The following is a 19,013-nucleotide window of genomic DNA, read 5'->3' as shown; positions in this document are numbered from 1 at the left end:
CAATTTCCGGCAAATTCTTTCAAAGAGTGTCATACTGTTCCTCGTTCTTTTATGCTTGCATATGATCGCGATCGCCATGTCCGGGCGATTTTTAGATCCTTCTCTTCGGCGAACAATACAGCTGTTGATAACGATTATATTATCGAAGTTTATAAGAATAGAATAAAAACGAGTAAAAATTAAGATGTTAAATTATTAAAATATATTTATTATTAAAGTACATATACATTTTAATAACTTAGTTACTAATTTTAGTAATAATAAAGACATTTTATTAATTAAAAGTACTTATTGTATTTAATAATTTAACATTGCAATTTTTTTGCATGTCCTTTGGACATGCTTTTCTTAACATTGATTTCGAGATTTATTTTTATTAAGGTAAAAACAGACTATCTTAAAATCAAGAGATTATAAAAATAATATTTTCAAAATAAAGAATCCACTTTAATAAAAATATTGCTCTCATAATCTCTTAATTCTCTTGATCTCGTCGACGTCTTGGAAATTAACTTTTTGAGCAAAATTCTATTATTGTAAAATCTTGAAGCTTTAATTGAAAACACTTTTGTCAGCTATTAAACATTCATTCTTAAATCAGGGAGAAATACATTTTCTTTCTGATGCAAAAGGTTAAGAAGTCACTGAAATTATACAAAAATAATATAATGATTAAAAATTAATAATGCTATTGGACTCTCGAGATTTAAACAATAATAAGGCAACGAGCCAATGAGAGTATATTTGTTTCTACATGATAACTCGTGTACTATATTAAAATCTATTTTTGCAATCTTACATTGATTTAGAAGGTACAGACATTTCGGTTTAATTCGAGCCATTATTAGCGAAGCTTATTTTGTAATATATAATAATAAAATCGCGTCCTATCACGACAAACAATCAGGTCCCAATTTGTATAATAGGTCTCTTTCAATTCCATATTTGAAGAGGTATTACATCCGTTAGTTGCTATGCTAATTGAATTCTACAAAGTGATATCAGAGATGAAAATTCAAATTTACTGTAAATTAATCTAAATAGATTTGATCAACACTCACCTACTGCAACATGAGATCACATTAGAAGTAACAGTATCAATAATTGGATTAAATATAAATGATTAACAAGCCTTCAATACGTTTGCCGTTGTTAAATGATTGTTGAATGTTGTGATTATTTGTCGAAGTAATGATCGCCATGAATGCTTGCTTTATGGACAGACAAATTTGGAAGTTGGTCGCGAAATAACATTCGGGCCAGGTTGGAGCGAGATGTGTGCGTTTTGGCAGCACACGGAAAAGCAGCTTTTGCAGAGTTGCGCTCTATACAGTCGGTTGCAGTCACGACCACATTAATGTGTATATGTTGTATGTACGTTGTACAGTTGTGGGGTTGCAAAATTGCCATACATCGAGTAAACGAAAGAGAGAGGAGCGGACGGCGGGTCTCTGTGTGTTGGTGAATACTGCGCGTCACGTGTGTCGATTCCTTGTTTCGAGGTGCTTTTATGAAAGCATGAAAGCCTCTACGGTGGTTTACGCATTGGTGTCGCGTCTATTGCGTCCTCCCGCGACCACCGAAACGCGAAAAATAGATAAGAGAAAGGAAAATTGAAGCCGGGTGATGCAAAATAACACTTCTCCGGCTCTCTGCTAGAAATTGTTCAGCGATCAATGAAAGTCCGTGATACTTTCGAGAATCGCAACGATTGTCTCATCGATCCATAACAAGGAATATCATTTTGTATAATTTTTGCCGTTATACACTTGTGTTTGAATAACAACATTTTATGCTGCGTTAACCGTAATCGAGGTGTTTAAAAGCATTACGGCCAAATGATGGGTAAATATAAATAGATGTAATTCTCTCTCTCTCTCTCTCTCTCTCTCTCTCTCTCTCTCTCTCTCTCTCTCTATCCCCGCAATGAGTGATTTGCAAAGTTAATCGATATCTGTATAACATTCAACAAAGTGTTAAAATTGTCCGTGTACTCTGAGCCTTAAATAACCGTGCGGTTGTGAGACAGACAAAGAGAAGGGGGGGGGGAGGGAGAGAAAGAGAGAGAGATATGCAAGCCGGTTTCGAGGATTAACTTGCAATTTCCACGGAGTTGTCATTAACTCGTTACGAAGCTGTAGAACGTGTTGACAGTTATGTTCCGATGGAAATATCCAAACGCCAATAGAGCGATGCGCGATGCTCGTTAATATGCTGCTTATGGTTCGTTACACGGAAAAGCGCTTACATTTACAACATTTGCGGCTCTTAATCCTAGAGATCCTCAAGTAAAAGTTTAGACATCATTTAGTCTTTTGTATTTTTCGGGACTTGCTTAAAATAAAATGAGATAGCCACGCATCTTATTTTTTGTCTTATAAACCTACTTCAGTCATCATATTTTGAGTCCTGAAGAATATAGTGGACGAAACGTATGGTATCTAATCTCTTACTTGAGAATCTCTAAGATGAAGAACTACGAACGTCGCAAATGTAAGTGGTTTTTTATGTAATGAAATTAGAAATTGTTTAAACGATGCCTGATCTCTTATTTGAGGATCTTTACTTCATTTGAGTCTTCTACAGTCGCAAATACACGTGTCTTTTAGAAAGATTCGCATGAATATACAGATACCAATCGCGTGTGTAAAAAGTAGCTTCTGATGGTTTTACACTCAGGAAGCGATTAAATCTTAATATCGCGTATACATCCGGCATTATTTTTCATAAATTTACGAGAGGCGTGTAATATGTTTTATCTCTTTAGGACTTGTTTCTGTTTCGCGGTAAAGCGTAGATATGCAGAGCCAAACGTCTTACGAAACGCGCAATGTTTTCTCGAGAAATAACAAATTGTAACGGACTTTAATTGCCCCTCGGCTCTTCCACGGCTATAAATCCGTCTGTATGCAACTCCGTTGTCAGCGCGCGTTTGTACTTGCCGCAAACAACAGCCGAGGTACGTGAAAAATAAAATAAGACGGAAAAGGAGGAAAATAAGACGGGCGATGGCGGCGAATACATCTCGCCATTATGGCTCAGGAGCAAGTATGAGCGACGTGGAAATAGCGAGCCTCGGAGCTGTAATAAAGAAGATTGAGCACGCGTGTAAGTAGCAACCGCGCGATTTAAGTATCGTTCACATCGAATTCACGAGAACTTTTCTGTCGCTTTACTTTGCAGAATGTTGAATAGTGTTAAACAAGAATATTTGTGAATTAAAAAGATATTTATTGTACGTTTTTATTAAATATTTACCTAACTTTGTGAATTTAGCTCAGCGTAACATCAAGTTAGATTAATCAAATAATTTATTTTTCAATAGTTTTATTTCTTTAGAACATATAAAATATGAAGGTAACTAATCAGAATGAAATATTTGATTACATTTTATTGTAAATATTTTAAATAGTAAATTTCTAAATCTCAAATTATTAAAAAATTACTTTTTTGTGTTTTTATTTTTGTTATTTGTATTTTTGTTTTTTTTACAAATTTGTATAGAAAGAACAATTTTGCTAAAATATCTAAAAATTTAGCTTCTTATATCATTATGTTATAATATATTATTAAAATAATTATATAAAGACTCAAACATAACAATAATATTACCAAAATTTTTGACATTTTAACAACTTGTTTGAGCATTCAATATAATTATTTAGACGGTTCAATAAAAATTTTTGTTCTGACTACATTTTTAGATTCTTCAGTAGTAAAACTACTTTTTCCATGGAGAAATCTGGCTTGCTCTGTAATCAGTAAAGCAGTTGATCATTCTCGTGCGCTATAAGATAGCGTGAGAGTAGGAATTGGCAGAATGCAACTGCGCTTAGTCTCGTGTGAACGATACCTCAATGCCGAAGAATAATGCTTCGGCAATGGCGGCGAAGACAACGTTGCTCCCAGAGACGCGGTGGAACGGTCGCAACAATTGCGCGGTGCACTCGTCTAGAAAGGAAACAGGCTTTCGCCATTCCGCTTTCCATGATCGTTCAATTATTCAACGTTGCCCTCTACGCTGCGAGTCTCACCATTCACACGCGGACAAGTGTAATGGAATATTAACACTGCGTAATTAGAATTCAATTCGACATTGCTCGATGCAATTCGGATTTATGCGTTCTGGACTTGGGGAGCACGAAGTACCGCACGATTCGTAATAGAGAGCCATTACTCACAGGAACGTCATTAATCATCTATGTAAAGCTTAATGTGCAAAATTAATTTCCTATTTCGTACAAAATTATGAAAAAAGGAAAACGGAAGAAAGCAATCAGTTTAAAGAACGAATTAATGAGCCGTCCGTTTATAACCTTGTGACAAGATTTAATTTAATTTGTCGAAATCTGACATCTTACTCCGTGCGAAAGAAATTAATTGAAACGTAAATATTGAGTTTCTCTAAATCTATCATTATCAGACTTTATCAGAAGATAAGATGCACACTCTTTTAAAGATCTTACATAATCGAAATCTGTTAGAAACTCGACGTATGTACCGTAGATGACACGAAAATCATAAATTCTCATCTCAATAAATTGCGGGCTTTGAACGATCTTTCTTGTTCCATGCCGATATCAATTTTCATTTTTTGCTGCCTTTGTAAGTTATATCGTTTAGATCGATCGATCTGAAAGCTATACTGCGGTACTGTTGTTGAGGCAAAGTCCGCCAGACGTTCATTCTATTACATACGAAATACGTTTGTGTGAGTATTTTAATAGGAGTATTAGCGATAAATTTAACACAAAACGTAGTTGAGATCTTAATCTCCAGCTCGTTTAAGTAAACTCATTACGCGGTCCCTACTTCGAAGGAAGTAGCGGCAGCATCGTTAGCATAAGCGATGACCCCTTCTCTTTACTTGACTGCCGTGCTACATGTTAATAAGAAACTCGCTCTGTGCAAAACAAAGGGAATAACTAGCTGTGCCAAGAAGAAACCTGTCTTTGTTTCCGTATTAACGCGTCCGCCGACAGACCGACACGTTTGATTAATTCTACAAATTAACGTAATTAATACGTGTTCCTTTTAGGTGAACGCGTAACGGTATTTTGCTGGCTGAAAAAGTTATTTACAAAAAATACACAGCTGGTTTATTGCGTTTACTTGATAAGCTTTAATAACGAGCTTACTAAACGGGATTCGCTACTGATTTAAATGTTAATTAAAATTATTTTTTATTGATATGCGTAATTATAAGAGCAATAAAATGTTCTTTATTGTATATAATCTTGAGGTAATAAGGTATTTATATAGAGACATTTTTATTGCGTAATATTGTACACCAAAATTTATTAAACGATGGAATCCGTTTGATATATGCGAAAAAAAACTATTTTAAATATATATGCGCCATTCTGTAAACTCTTTGGAATGAATCTCACTTCTAAGAATTTAGAGAGATCATTTTTACGAATTTTCTACAAAATCTTTTTATAAAACGAAGCGATTTTTTTCATACATTTATTTTGTTATATTTCTTCCCTCAATTCTTTTCTTTTCATCGAAGGAAAAATCTCCAATCTTTGAAGAAGGTATATTACTCTTTGTAGAATGCTAATTTATATTTTCTCTCATTTTATTTTCCGAATGCAACTCATTAGCTCTGCTTCTCTTATATCCGTCTTAAATCGAAGTATTCGCAGGTTAACTCAACTCTGTTAACAAGGTAAATTTTCCCCTGTTCGACCTTGGTGGTGGACTTCATTGACGTCATTACGATCGAGGTTCGCCAGAATGCTTGCGCCCATAGCACGGAATAGTTCGGGCTTACCAATTGTTCTCCCAGGAATGCCGTCAATCTCCATTCGTGGAATTGTTACGAGAGCGTAGAGGAGAGAAGAACCCTCGCGCGTTGCCCACGATGTTCTCGTCTTAACGACTCGTCTTTATCCCACCCGGTATAAATTGCACCGGATATTATTTTCGTCGCGAGACTCCGAAGTCGTGCGATTAATCATGTAACTTAATGCGGGGACGGTGTAACTTAAGGATGGGGCAACTTCCCGGCCACGCTGCGATCGTGCGATTTTGTGACTTCCGCTTCTTCTCGATTAACTCTCGAATATATATCGTCTCCTTTTTGCGACGTGATGCAAAGCTAATCTGAAAGTACAAAGTATGATACATAAGTTATGTTAATATAAGTTTCGCTCGAGGAACTTAATGTTAATGAAGTAGATATTATGTTAGACTTATGATCTTCAACTTACCGAATTACTTATTATAAGTTTTGCATAACGTAAAATAACAAAATATACTGGAAAAAGAATATAGTTGCATTAATTGGAATTTTAATAGAAAATGGATAAATCAAAATTTTATAGTACATTTTATGATATATACATTAAATCTACATTATAATTCTGAGATAATTAGATGAGAATCAATCATCCGATCATGATGAGAATTCCGATTGATATGATCAGAATCTGCTGGTTTGTTTATTTTCAATCAAATTTTTTTCTTTATAATATAAAGTAACAGCTACGAACGTAATTGTGAAGTAATATTAGATTATAAATTTATTAATATATGCATGTTACATATTGTATGTAACTAACTACACTGAGAAAAATGTTGATTAATGAACAAGAAAATTCTAATCAGAATAGCATTTTGATTGGACCTTTTTATTGGTTTAACCAGAACGTTTTTCTTTGTATGTATACATGGCTTTTTTATACAAATTTTTTAGAAGTTCGCTTTCCGATGAAATTTCTGCGAGAGTTCACTTTAGAGTTCGTTTACACGCGGAGCTATAATCACGCAAGGCATTTACGTCCGCGGTCGATAGATGCGTTATCCGTCTATTCAACCTTAAAGGGGAAACAATCAAAATAAGAGTAATAACAGCCGAGCTGTCATCGTGTGCGATACTATAAAGCGGTACGTCTTTGTCGAGGTCGATTTTCTGCGCGTCGATCAACGGGACGTTCGCATGAATTAATACAATGTAGCGGTCGATTGGGTAATAGTTGATCGATACATTTAACGATTATCCAGTCTATGACCACGAAAGAAACGAGGTGAAACGGAGAAATAATTGCGTGAGCAACTAGATTTTATATGTACTTATTTTTTGAAGCTTAAGTGTTTATATCTGTTTCTTTTCTTATTTTAAGAGATTTTAAGTAGCATTATAAAACCGTCTCGTATCTCGCTATTTATAACATTATTAAATTAAAAAGAATTTCGGAACTCGTAAAGATAGCCGATCGCGTAAAATTGATCGCCAACATAAATTGACGTGCACGCGTCGAAACATTATATTGAATTACATTAAAGAAAGTCTGACGAGTCATTCTCGGTAATTTATGTTAATTCTATTCTTCACTTTAAGAAGCCATGCTCGGATCGTTTATCTTCGATCGTAAATATACTAACTGCTGTTTAATCATTCTGCTTTTGCGCACGTACGATGAATCGATATCATCATGATAGACTTTAAACAAGCTGCACATTTATAAATTTTATCAGTTATAAATCATTTTTATCTGAAATTATTATTCTTTTTTGTGCAATATTTTGTCACTTGCTGTTCTCTTTTTTTTTTTTCTATTTCCCACGTCGACCATCTACTGTCACGGTTGCATGCGGTCGTGTGTCACGTATAATGTTCCGAGAGGACTCGGTTTTAGAGAACATGGAATAAATTCTACTGTACTCTCTATTGGGAGATCCGTCGATATATCTCCCTCTCCTCGTCCAAATCTCCTCGTTTCTCTTTCTCGCACCGGTCGTTACTGACGCGGGGCGGTTGGACCGCGGCCAAAATGCCGCCGGTAAAATTAATCGTTGCCTGACACGAATTCCTCTCTAAGTGGGAATACCAATTTGTAGGTGCGAAACAGAGAGAGAAAGAGAGAGCGTCCCGGAGGGAGAGACGAGGAGATTTGCACCGCGTCGCGCGCCCGGGGTGAAAGCCGGAAGGTGGAGAGGAGGAGGAGGAGGAGGAGGAAGCGGGTGGGTAGAGCGGGTCTCTAAACATGTCGTTATATCGAAGCTAACAACCCGGTTTACGCTGACTCTCGACTCGTTCTTGAGTTCTCCCAAGAGAACGCCGGTGAGCAAAGCGCGCGCGTTTCGCTGATTATTGGCCGCCGGCCAAGTGCTCCTGAAGACTTATCTGGCTATCGAGCATTGTTTATGAAAGCAATGTGACTACAAAGTGACGCGCGCAGTCTTTCGAATAGACCAGCCGCGACGCCAAATTAGCGCTGCCAAATTAATCGGAGTCTCAAACGGGCGACCGCGCCCTCCTGTCTATCGTAGCCCGTAAAATTCGTAAACACTTTTGTCTCTCTCTTCTAATTTTACTACACAATTCTGAATCACTAGCTCTGCAGAATTTTCTCATTCTCATCAAGAACATTATAGCATATTTTCCTAAAATAACGAATTTTTTAAAATTATTGTTTCACGATTGTTAATTAATTAGTAAAAATATTCTAAAATATATAGATGTGGATTTAACATCATACTAATGTATCTAATTCTCATCTTGTTGGTGTTGATGAGAATCATCAACACAGTGAGAATTATATTTAATACCCAAGATGTTAAATGTACTATCTATATTTTTTAAAGTTGCATATATATACAATATTATCGAAACGTTCTATGTATCTTTAAATAAAGTTAAATTAATTTTTGCAAATCTATACTGTTGGTGTTTTTGAATTTATCGAATAAATTTTTTTTAATGTAAAAAAATGTCAAACCATTTTAAAATTAAAATAACAAAAAAAAAGAAGAGAGTATAAAATTTATACAATACTTTATTAAAAATACTTTTTTTCTATCCTTGCGATAGAACACTCTTAAATATCAAGTTTAAAAATAAGTTCTAGTTTATAAGAGAGCAAGTAATATTGTGCAACAGTGCAACTGTCCTTAACAAGATTGTATAACAGTTTATATCATAGATTCCTTATTATTGTAAAAAAAGAAGTAACGATAGTCATCTCGTCTTTTTCTAAAATAATAGTATGGCTTATGCTACTGGAATGCATCTTATGTTAGCGACGAGTGGCATGTCTATTAAGTTAAGAATGTGCCGCCACATCTCGTCGTTGTTTTACAAAGCAAACGAAACGGATTGTGCTTGCCTTACTATATTGGAGTTGCTCCATTTTTGTCTGTTGCTATATTTTATACACAAAATTTACGACGTATACAAAAAAATATTACATATTACACTCAAGTAATAATTACTTGTTTCAAGTATTTCGAAAGTTTATATTTTCACAAATCTGTCATAAGTTTATCGTGAGCATTATAAATTTATTTAAAATGTTTTCTCTAAATCTCCCCTCTCTCTAATAAGTTTAATATTTCAATTATAATTATTAAGTTAAAATGAATTTGATTTGTTTATCATATATATGTTGCTTTTTTAAAATTAATTTTATAATACATTTAAAAAGAAAAATTCTTTTTTTTTTTAGTATGTAATGAGTTTTTTTAATTCTATAATGTAAGTGTATATTTTAAGATTATTATCAAGAATATATTTTTTGTTAAAGATAATCGTTGTTACTTAAAAATAAGAAATGATATATTTTTAAAATAAATAAAAAGATTTTTATAAAATTTTAATACCTTAATACTAATGAGCATATATAAAATAGACTGTAACGTAATGAAATATATAATTAGTAGAATTGAAATCCATGAATAACAGACGAATATTAATCAGATTCATTCCGGAGTGACTGCTTCGACAAGATAATCTTAAGCTAATCCGTTAAATCGTAAATTAATCGTTACACGTTTAACGGCAACGTTGAAGGGAATCACTTACGTTGTTACAGATCGGAAGCACGTCGATCAGCCGAGGCGCGGTTCCGTCGGGAAATCGAAGGGAAGAACCGCACGCTAGGCTGACTGGGAGGATCGTTTCGGGGGACATGGCTTAACTCACGACAAGTGGGAGACAGGTGGAGGAGCTACCATCCTCGGGTCTCAGGATTCCGAGAGCGCGGATGGTCGGCGAGATTTCCTACGACGTTGGAAGTAATCACGAGTGGTGTCGGATGGTGTGTTCGTGATCTAACGGGGGGGGTTCAGTGGCTGTGATCGTTGTGTTGTGTCGGGGATCAGTGTGCCGTCTGTGAAGAGTGGTGAGAGGTATATCGGGTTACGCGTCTCAGCTACGCGAGTAAGAATTAACGACAGGGGCAAGTGTGGTGAAGAGAAATCAAAGTGGATAAGGTGTACACACGATAACACCAAGAAGTGGAAGGCGCGAGGAAGAAAGAGAAAGAGAGAGAGGGGAGAGAGAAGAGAGATACCGCCGGGCTGGGATATATCGCGAATTACGTTGAGCGAGAGTAGAAGCGAGAGAGTGAGTGATGTGTTCGATGGACGAGGCGCGTCTCGCGGGCGGTGGTCGGGGTAATGATAACGCGTGTAGTCACGCGTGCTACCACTACTACTACTTGGTATCCAAAGTGAGAAACGGCGGGCAGTCGGTGACCAGGCTGGCGGGCGCCGGGGAAACGTTTCCAAGGGCATGGCGACCACGCCACTAGGCGGTCGCCTCCCTAACGTAAATCGTAAAGGACCATCTCCGTGCACCGGTGGTGGTGGTATTAGTAGTAATAATAGTAATAGTAACAGTGGTGGTAACGGCAGCAACAGCAACACCAGTAACGGTAACAGCGGCGGCAGCAACAACAACAACAATTTAATAATAGTAATAGTAACAGTGGTGGTAACGGCAGCAACAGCAACACCAGTAACGGTAACAGCAGCGGCAGCAACAACAACAACAACGGCTTAAGTAATAACAACGCCAGCGGCGGTCAATCGAGAAGGCAAGAGAGAGCACTGATTGGCAGGGAACACCGCGATCATCGTCACCATCACCATCACCATCATCACCACCATCATCACCATCATCATCACCATCAGGGTCGGGACAAGTCATCATTGTCATCGTCGTCGTCGTCGTCGTCGTCGTCGGGGCAGCAGCGTGAGTCTAATAAAGCAAGCACAGTGGCTGCTAACGCCGGTGAACTGGATCCGGCCGCGACGAATGCGACCAATAACTTTGAGTACGACGACAACGAATGGGACATTGGCATAGGTGACCTGATAATCGATCTTGATGCGGACATTGAGAAGACGAGGGACGAGAAATTGAGCTCGGGGACAGGCATGGCTTCTACGCCTGCCTCGGCAGCATCGGCACCGAATAACGCGAATCATCATCAATTACAAAACTCAGCGAGTGGTCTCAACTCCAACTCCTCGTCCTCGTCCGTCCCGTCGACCGGTACGAACGTCGGAAGTCAATCGTCGTCGTCTTCGTCATCGTCGTTGTCGTCGTCCTCCTCCTCATCCTCATCCTCATCGTCCTCTTCTTGTGGCGTGAATTCATCGTCAACGCGTTCCAACAGTCCCGGGAGCGGCAGTAGCAGCGCGAACGGCACCGGTAGCGCGAACGGCGCCGGTAACGCAAACGGTACCGCATCTGTAGTCACTGGTAATAAGCAAGCGTCGGGCGTGAACGTGAGCGGCGTAAACGCCGTCCACGCTAACGCCGGCAATCCCGGCAAGATGGCCGTTGAACACTCGGCCACCGTCGACAAGGGCCTCAAAATGAAGATCAAGCGAACGAAGCCCGGCACGAAGACCAGCGAAGCCAAACACGAAATCGTTAAGTCGAACGAGATCAACGGTACCGTCTCCTCACAGGACTCGAATAACGGTACCGCTGCCTCCTCGATGTCCTCGTCCTCGGCCGTCGGCTCGACGTCCGCGTCGGCCGCGGTCGCACAGAACTCACAAAATTCGGAATGCGGCGCGGCCGGCGGCGGTCAATCGTCTTCGTCGAATAAGTCGAAGCCGAGCCATTCGCCAGCATCCGCTGGCGGCACCGGTGCCGCACCCTCGTCCACCGCTGGCTCGAAACGCGGCTCGAGCGGTCATCGGCGTGACAAAGCACGGGACAAGCACGAAAAACCGCAGAGCAATCACACCCCCCAGCAAACTAAGCCGGAGATGAACGGTACCGCGCGACCGGCACCGCAGGGTCAAAATTCGGCCGGTGGTGCGACGCAGTCTCAGGGCCCAACGCCGGCCGCCACGGCGCCACAACAGACCCAGGGACCACCGCCCAGTTCGAGGACAGGTTTCTCCGTGTCACAAGGCCCCGGGCCACCCGCGACCAGCGCGGCGGCACCCTGTCCGCCGCCGAGTCCGGCGAGCGCCACGGCGGCCGGCGCGGCGGCCAAACCGGAACAGACCAAGGTCGCCGCGGTACCGGGTCCACCGCTCACGACACCCGCCGAGGAAGCAATGGACACTGCCGCTAGTCCTCCGCCTGCGAAAAAAATTAAGACGGAACCAAAGGTAAGTCGTTTCAAATTGCCAATTGATTTCGTCGCAACGTGTCGATCGTTCGAGTTACTGTCGAAGAATTAGCGTAAAGTGTTGTTTTTACGAAGTTTCGGCTAATTCTTTTAGATGTCAATGAAGACTTCATAAATTTTAACATCTAGCTTAAAATAGATTTAAAAGTTGATTAAAATTTACTCAAGATTGACAGACTAATAATATTTTAATATTTGTTTTCTGAAAAATTTATATCATTTATGAGAATATTTATTTTCTGTGTGGATTTATTAGCTGGAAAACTATTACTGGCTGAATATTTTCGGCTCCAAATATCGTAAGGAATAACACTTTCTATATTGAACTTGGAATATTTTATATTACAAGTACATGTATTAAAGAATCATTATAATATTATTCATCGCTTTATATTCTCATAAGGAAACATGAATTGTCATATCCAAAGTTACTGGTCGCATTCGTCGCAGATCCAGTTTACCGGAGTTAGCAGCTACCGTGCTTGCTTTATTAGACTCATATTGGCCCGATAATGGCGACAATGACAATGATAATTTGTCCCGACCCTTCTAGTAATAATGGTGACGATCGCGTGCCTTTCTTTAATTTTGATGAGCTTTCGATATATATTCTGCGCTGAGAATCCCATCTGATTGAATCTGAATTAATTATGGTAATCTCTTGTTTGAATATAGACAAACAAATTCTTGATTGTGTTGTAATAAAATAATTTAGTTAAAACAAAAAGTTGTGTAATATTTTACTTGTTTCCTGTAACACAAAAGTAAACTGTTAACCAAATTTTTTGCTTCAACTGAATTGTTTTATTTCATCACACAAGCAAGGATTTGTTTGTCTATATCCAAACAAGAGATTAGTTGATTTAATCAAATAGGATTTTCAATGTGGACTCACATAAGAGACACATATTTTTTGTGTTATATGCACAGCTATATGCACTTTCATAGGGTGAAATATCTCTTTGAAAAAAATCGGTTATTTTCTTTCGACTCGAATGTCGTCGAAACTATAAAAAGAAAAAACTTTTGAAATAAAAGTTGTAAATAATTTTTCGAACGCCCGCGAATTCTTTATAATAATAATTTTAAAAAATTTGTTTAAATAAAAAAATGTTTATTTATAGGCCATAAAAATAAAAGAAAACAACCGATTTTTTTTTAAATATTTCCCTCCGTATAAAAGTGCATATGAATAAAAACATGTATCCCTTATTTTAGAGACTAGAATATAATATTAAATATAAAGGGAACACTTACATACTACGTGTGTTTTCTTGTCAGTTATAAAGTATCCGTCATTAATATTACGAACGAAAAAGTATTAAAAACGACGGATGTGTCTAATTAATTTTTCTTTCTCTTTTGAGAGAAACATAAGCTGAATTAAATTTATATACGGATTTCCTTTTCCCGCATAAAATTGCGTAGGTACACAAGCATGTTAGTCGGGATACAAACGGGGGAATTCTTTTTATCTCTTGCACGACGCATTCCGGCCGGATATGTAATGTTGATTTCCGGCAGCTCGTTAGTCGCCACGAGCTCGAGCAGCTCCTCCTTCGATCGGTATCTTCGTCTCGTCGGCGGCGACGCGTAACGCTCGTACGCACCTAACTTGCTTGCGGCGCGGTGAGATGAGAACTGACATGAAATCAATTACATAAGTTCATATGCATAGAACGCGAACCGATAGTCTGGCATGATGCATGCGCGTGCATACGCCAATATTGCGTTCCGTTGCGTGCATCGGAAAAAGTTTTGCTTGAAAAATAGGAGATTACACACGGTGGAAAAAAATACTGAAACTGTCGCATTAGAAACTCATGATATGTAGTTAGTAAAATAAGGAATCATTACAAGGTAAATTTATTCAAATAAAAAATGAATAATTTAAAATGCAAATGAAAGAATGCCATTTTCTGCAATAGTATTTTTTTTAAATACGATGGATGATTCTATAAAACGTATATTTAAAATTTATTACTATATTTTTATCAAAGTATCTAAAATTGAAATAAACTTTTAATTCAAATTGAATTCGTTTCAAGAATTCCTTCTTATCTTATCTATTCGTAAATTGAACAGAAAGACATTAATGAATAAATGATGAAGATAGGACAATATTTTTTTCTATTTTTCGTTCAAATGGAAACTTCAAAGAATCAATATCGCATTGACGTGCTTTACGTATTTGCTTCCGTTTTATTCTACGTCGGGGTAGACTATCGCCGTGACACTTGAATAAATAAATCCGCTTCTCGAACGCGACGGGAACGTTATTGTAAAATACGAGCTTTGGTTTCTGTCGCGAACCTCCGCGCGAGCGTTACGCGCATATGTATATCTGAAAATAAACGCGAAGCGAAAAATATCGTTTGAGAGATACGGCAGAGTGCCATAAATAAATCTCGTCTCGCACGCGTTTCGTTCCCTCGATCCACAGGCCATCAAAAGTTGTGCATTATTTTTCTTCGAAGAGATCTACCAACGTTATCGTATTTTACGCTCGACCGGACACAACGAACATCAGATAGCTTTTCTTATTGGGTGTGCGCGACAAATTTTTCCCTCAAAAACTGGATCTGATTTAACTCCGATCGCCGTGCTTGCTTTGCGAACATTCACCTTTTAAATCCAGTTTCTCATTTTCTAGTTAATCTGTGGTTCGACTTAACCTTATAATAATAATATTTTTCTAGTTATATTCTAAAAAATGTTAGTATAGATTTAGCACCTTGCGGTATTAAATTCACATTTAATTCTCATTATCATGTTTTATTATATGACAAAATTGATTTTTATTATTGACTAAAACATGAATTTTTAATTGGTTAAACATTGCTTATAGTTTTTCTATTAATATAAAATTAACGTAGAGTACTACTTATAGTGTCGATTTTTACTAGTCCTAATTTTGAATTGTTAAACGTTATTTAATTAAAGAATCCAAATTGTTTTTAATTTGTTAGTTCTATGTTGGCGTTAATAGTTGCTTTCCATTTATACTAAAACTCAGATAATTCTTATTTGTGATGTCACAACTCGGGTCAATGTACGTTCCTTCTCATTCTGACAAGTAAGATAGTTGAATCTCACTTGTAAGTGTACTTTACTGTGAATCTTAAAGGCTGCAGTACAGGCTTTTGCATAACGGTGTATAACGCATAAGCCATAATGTGCTTTCTATAATAAGCTATTATAGAACTTAAATTATTACCTAAGCTTTAAGTCTTAAACTGTAAGAAAATGACTAATCACAATCAAATATAAGGAGAATAATCGATTATGATTGGTCAATTTCTTATAGCTTAAGTAATAGCTTATTGTAGAAAGCCTACAAGACGATCAATCAATCAGAATATAAAATGAAGGACTCTGATTGGTTGATTCTCTTATGCCTTATGCGTTATGCAAAAGGCTTTAACTTACATTGAAAGTGAGGTTATAAATCTGTATCGTGTTATAATGATAATTTTGATAATTTTATCAGCAAAGTAAGCAAGTATAATAATGACGTCATTATCCGAATATAAAATACTCACTGAGTCATAACTTTAGATATAGTATTACTTGTATACAAATGGAAAGCAATTTTTATTAACACTAATACAGTGAGAATTATATATGTAGATACCGTATAGTGTTAAAATTCACACCAATATTTTTTTAGAGTGTATAGTATATGACTAAGGTGGTAATATTGTAACGAGCTAACTTTAAAGTTATCGCTACAAAACCATCAGTTTAATCATCTATCATAGATAGAAAAACACAATTTTTACATTATCATCAAGTTAAGTGAAGTCTAAACATATAAGTCAACCAGACAATGGAAAAGCCCTTAATGTCGCGCGTTTTTTATATTCAGTCTTTTGGAATGTTCCAAATACAGTCGAATAGTAAATTCATCGGTCGCTCGAATTCAAGCGGGCTTTTACGCGCGCTTGCGGAATTTTAATCGCAATTTTAATCGGCGAGGTATTAAAAATTTCAACCGTCAAAACGTACGGGTCCGTAAACATCATCGCGGCTCCATATTTCGCGAGGAATATTTCACGAATGTATTACGTTGGAATTGCCGTTGCGTGTGTACGGTAGGACATTGTGTACACGCGCGGAGTCGTGAAATCCGCGCGTTTTCCAACGGAACCTCGGTGTATCTCTCGCCTTGGCACACATCGGGGCCCGTCGTCGTTCTCGTCATCGTCGCAGCACGTACGTGCTCGTTCGCAACCTTGTTCGCGAGTCGTATTACGCCGGACACGTATTCGCGCGTCAATCAACTCGCGTACGTGTCGCGGATCGTCCCGGCTCGGCTCGGCTGCAACAAAATTGGGAGGACACGCGCGTATATGCACCCGCAACGGAAAACCCAACGAGTGTACACGTCACAGTGTTAACTGTTAAACGTTCCGGTTAACTGTAATGACGCTCCTTCGTGCGCTCTAAAGAGAGAAGGAGAAAAGAGTTTACTAGCAGCAGCAACAAAGCTGTGTACTCGCGAAGATTGCAACTTTGTGAAGTTTGGATTGTAAATATCAATCTTGCCAGAATAAGAATAAGAAAAATTCTACGCTAAATTGAGTAGAAAACGTCATTTCTAAGCAGTTTTTGCGATCATCTTCGACGTTCGTTTCATAGTTAAGTGCTAATAAAGTTTTTCGTGCCTTGTATTGCTATGTGTGACTTTTTATCTATTTACATATGCAAACCGTGTACTCTGCAAGCTGTAATTTTAAATGTAAATTTTACGTATCGATTTCACAGACAAATACTGTATAGATTACGATAAATGTACTCTTTGTTGGTATAATAGACACTACGTGATGTTTCAATGTGTAGATTTCGCCGAGGATATAAAGTTCAACCAAGATAGAAATTGGCACGAACTATTTCTGCTCTTTGTACGATGATTGCAGCGAGTATTTTCACTTGGCGTCTCTTCGTCGCTATTCACGGTTCATGGCAGCCGCTTTGTCGAAGCCGTTCTGAAAGTATACCGACACGTCGATACACAACCGATTGACTCGCATCATCTATTATTTGCCGCCCGATTCGGCGAGTGACATCGATACAACTGCTCTCCATTGTAATAACGGCGTCATTATTTTTGCACACTACGATTTGCCGGTGATATTATTAATGATCACCGCGCTATCCGAGAGAGGCAATATTTAACGAACGTATATTCATGTGCAAACAAGCGATATGTAATCTCTGTCCTCGCAGTCTATTGTTTCCCAACCTCATAGTTTTCCATAGGTATTTCCAGATTTCGTTTCAAATTCAGTCTTCTATTCACCATTCTTTACTTTTAACTTTCGATTATCACACTTCTATTTATTTTTAATTCTTAAAATTTTATGACAATTAATTCTTATTGTTAGTTTCAAAAATTGTTTCAAAGGGTCCTCAACTCTCGTGAATGTTGAATCATTGTTCCGTTCTCAATTTGTCCTGGGCGAAATTTGAAAGGTATCGTGAAAGGGATAAATTCAGATTAAAAATTAAGGACCATCGCGGTGTGATTATGACGATCTCGTTTAATCTTGTGTCGATGGATTTTAATAATTTGAATGTGGGATTAATTGAGCCGTGATGAAGGAGTGGATTAACGCGCGTGGGGAAGGATCTGCTTGACGTGCCGTTTGATAAATATTTTTGATTGCGCCCTCGTCGACTCGAAATTGACGCTCATCGATGTCGGAATGGGTGAGGAGGAGGTTGGGCGAAAGCCGGGGAACATGGCATGGTGGCTTGAGCAAAGTGGCATCGTCGACTGCTCTATGCACCGAGGGGAATAATTCGCTATATCCCTAGTGTAAAGAGAGAGTTATGGGTTCTCAAAGTTGCCTTGTGTATACGTAAAAAGTGTTCGGTACTGTTTTAATAACATTTAAGCAATTGAAACAAACCTTTCATTTACTTTACTATTTTATAATGATTTAATACGATTGAGTGTTAAAAATTTTATTTTGTTCTTTCTTTTAGAAAGTTTTTCGTAAATTAAATGTTTATTTATATTATAATTGTTGAAATCCAATTCGGAATTTTTACAAGTGGTGTAACACAAATGTATTGAGGAAGATATCGAGAGACCATGTAACTAGCAGATTTATAGATTTTTGCTTTATTATATGACAAAGGTGGCTTATATACAATTAATATGCAGAGTAAATTTGCTACTAGATAAAATCGTTTCAGCGTATATAAATCCTTATAAAACTCGTTAAACCAAAAGTTTAAATTGTTTACTGCGAAAGCACAGTTAATTAAAAGTTTCATTACTCTCATGTTCATTCGAGATGCTATTAAAAACCGCATTGTCTGGCGTTTCCGGTAGTTACATCATGAGGAGTCAGTACATGTCGATAAAAAGGACTGGGTGATTAATCACAAGTTTTAATTGTCATAAACTTTCGGGTCAATCGAATTATCGGTTTTCGTGTCATTTTCTCTCTCTTTTTCTCTCTTTATGTTGCAAATATTTATCCTGCATCGCTTTATTATTCATCGCTTGCCCCGTGCTCATAAACTGCTTACAAATATCGGATACACAAGAGAGTTTTCCAATTAAATGAACCGAACTTATAAACACACACCAGCTGCCTCTCTCTCTCTCTCCCC

General features: G+C 37.7%; 1 protein-coding gene across 1 annotated transcript in view; it reads left to right on the top strand.

Moving 5' to 3' along the window:
• LOC108779348 (zinc finger protein 608) overlaps positions 1-19,013 on the top strand; it is a 188,538-nt gene that overhangs the window by 95,966 nt on the left and 73,559 nt on the right. The window contains 2 exon segments of the mRNA XM_018546744.1: positions 9,822-10,694; positions 10,697-12,366. Of these exon segments, the coding sequence (XP_018402246.1) occupies positions 10,523-10,694; positions 10,697-12,366 (1,842 nt within the window). The 5' untranslated portion in view covers positions 9,822-10,522.

The sequence above is a fragment of the Cyphomyrmex costatus genome, unplaced genomic scaffold, assembly GCF_001594065.2.
Source record: "Cyphomyrmex costatus isolate MS0001 unplaced genomic scaffold, Ccosl1.0 scaffold583, whole genome shotgun sequence".
Classification (NCBI taxonomy): domain Eukaryota; kingdom Metazoa; phylum Arthropoda; class Insecta; order Hymenoptera; family Formicidae; genus Cyphomyrmex; species Cyphomyrmex costatus.
This window is presented reverse-complemented; position numbering and strand designations above follow the sequence as displayed.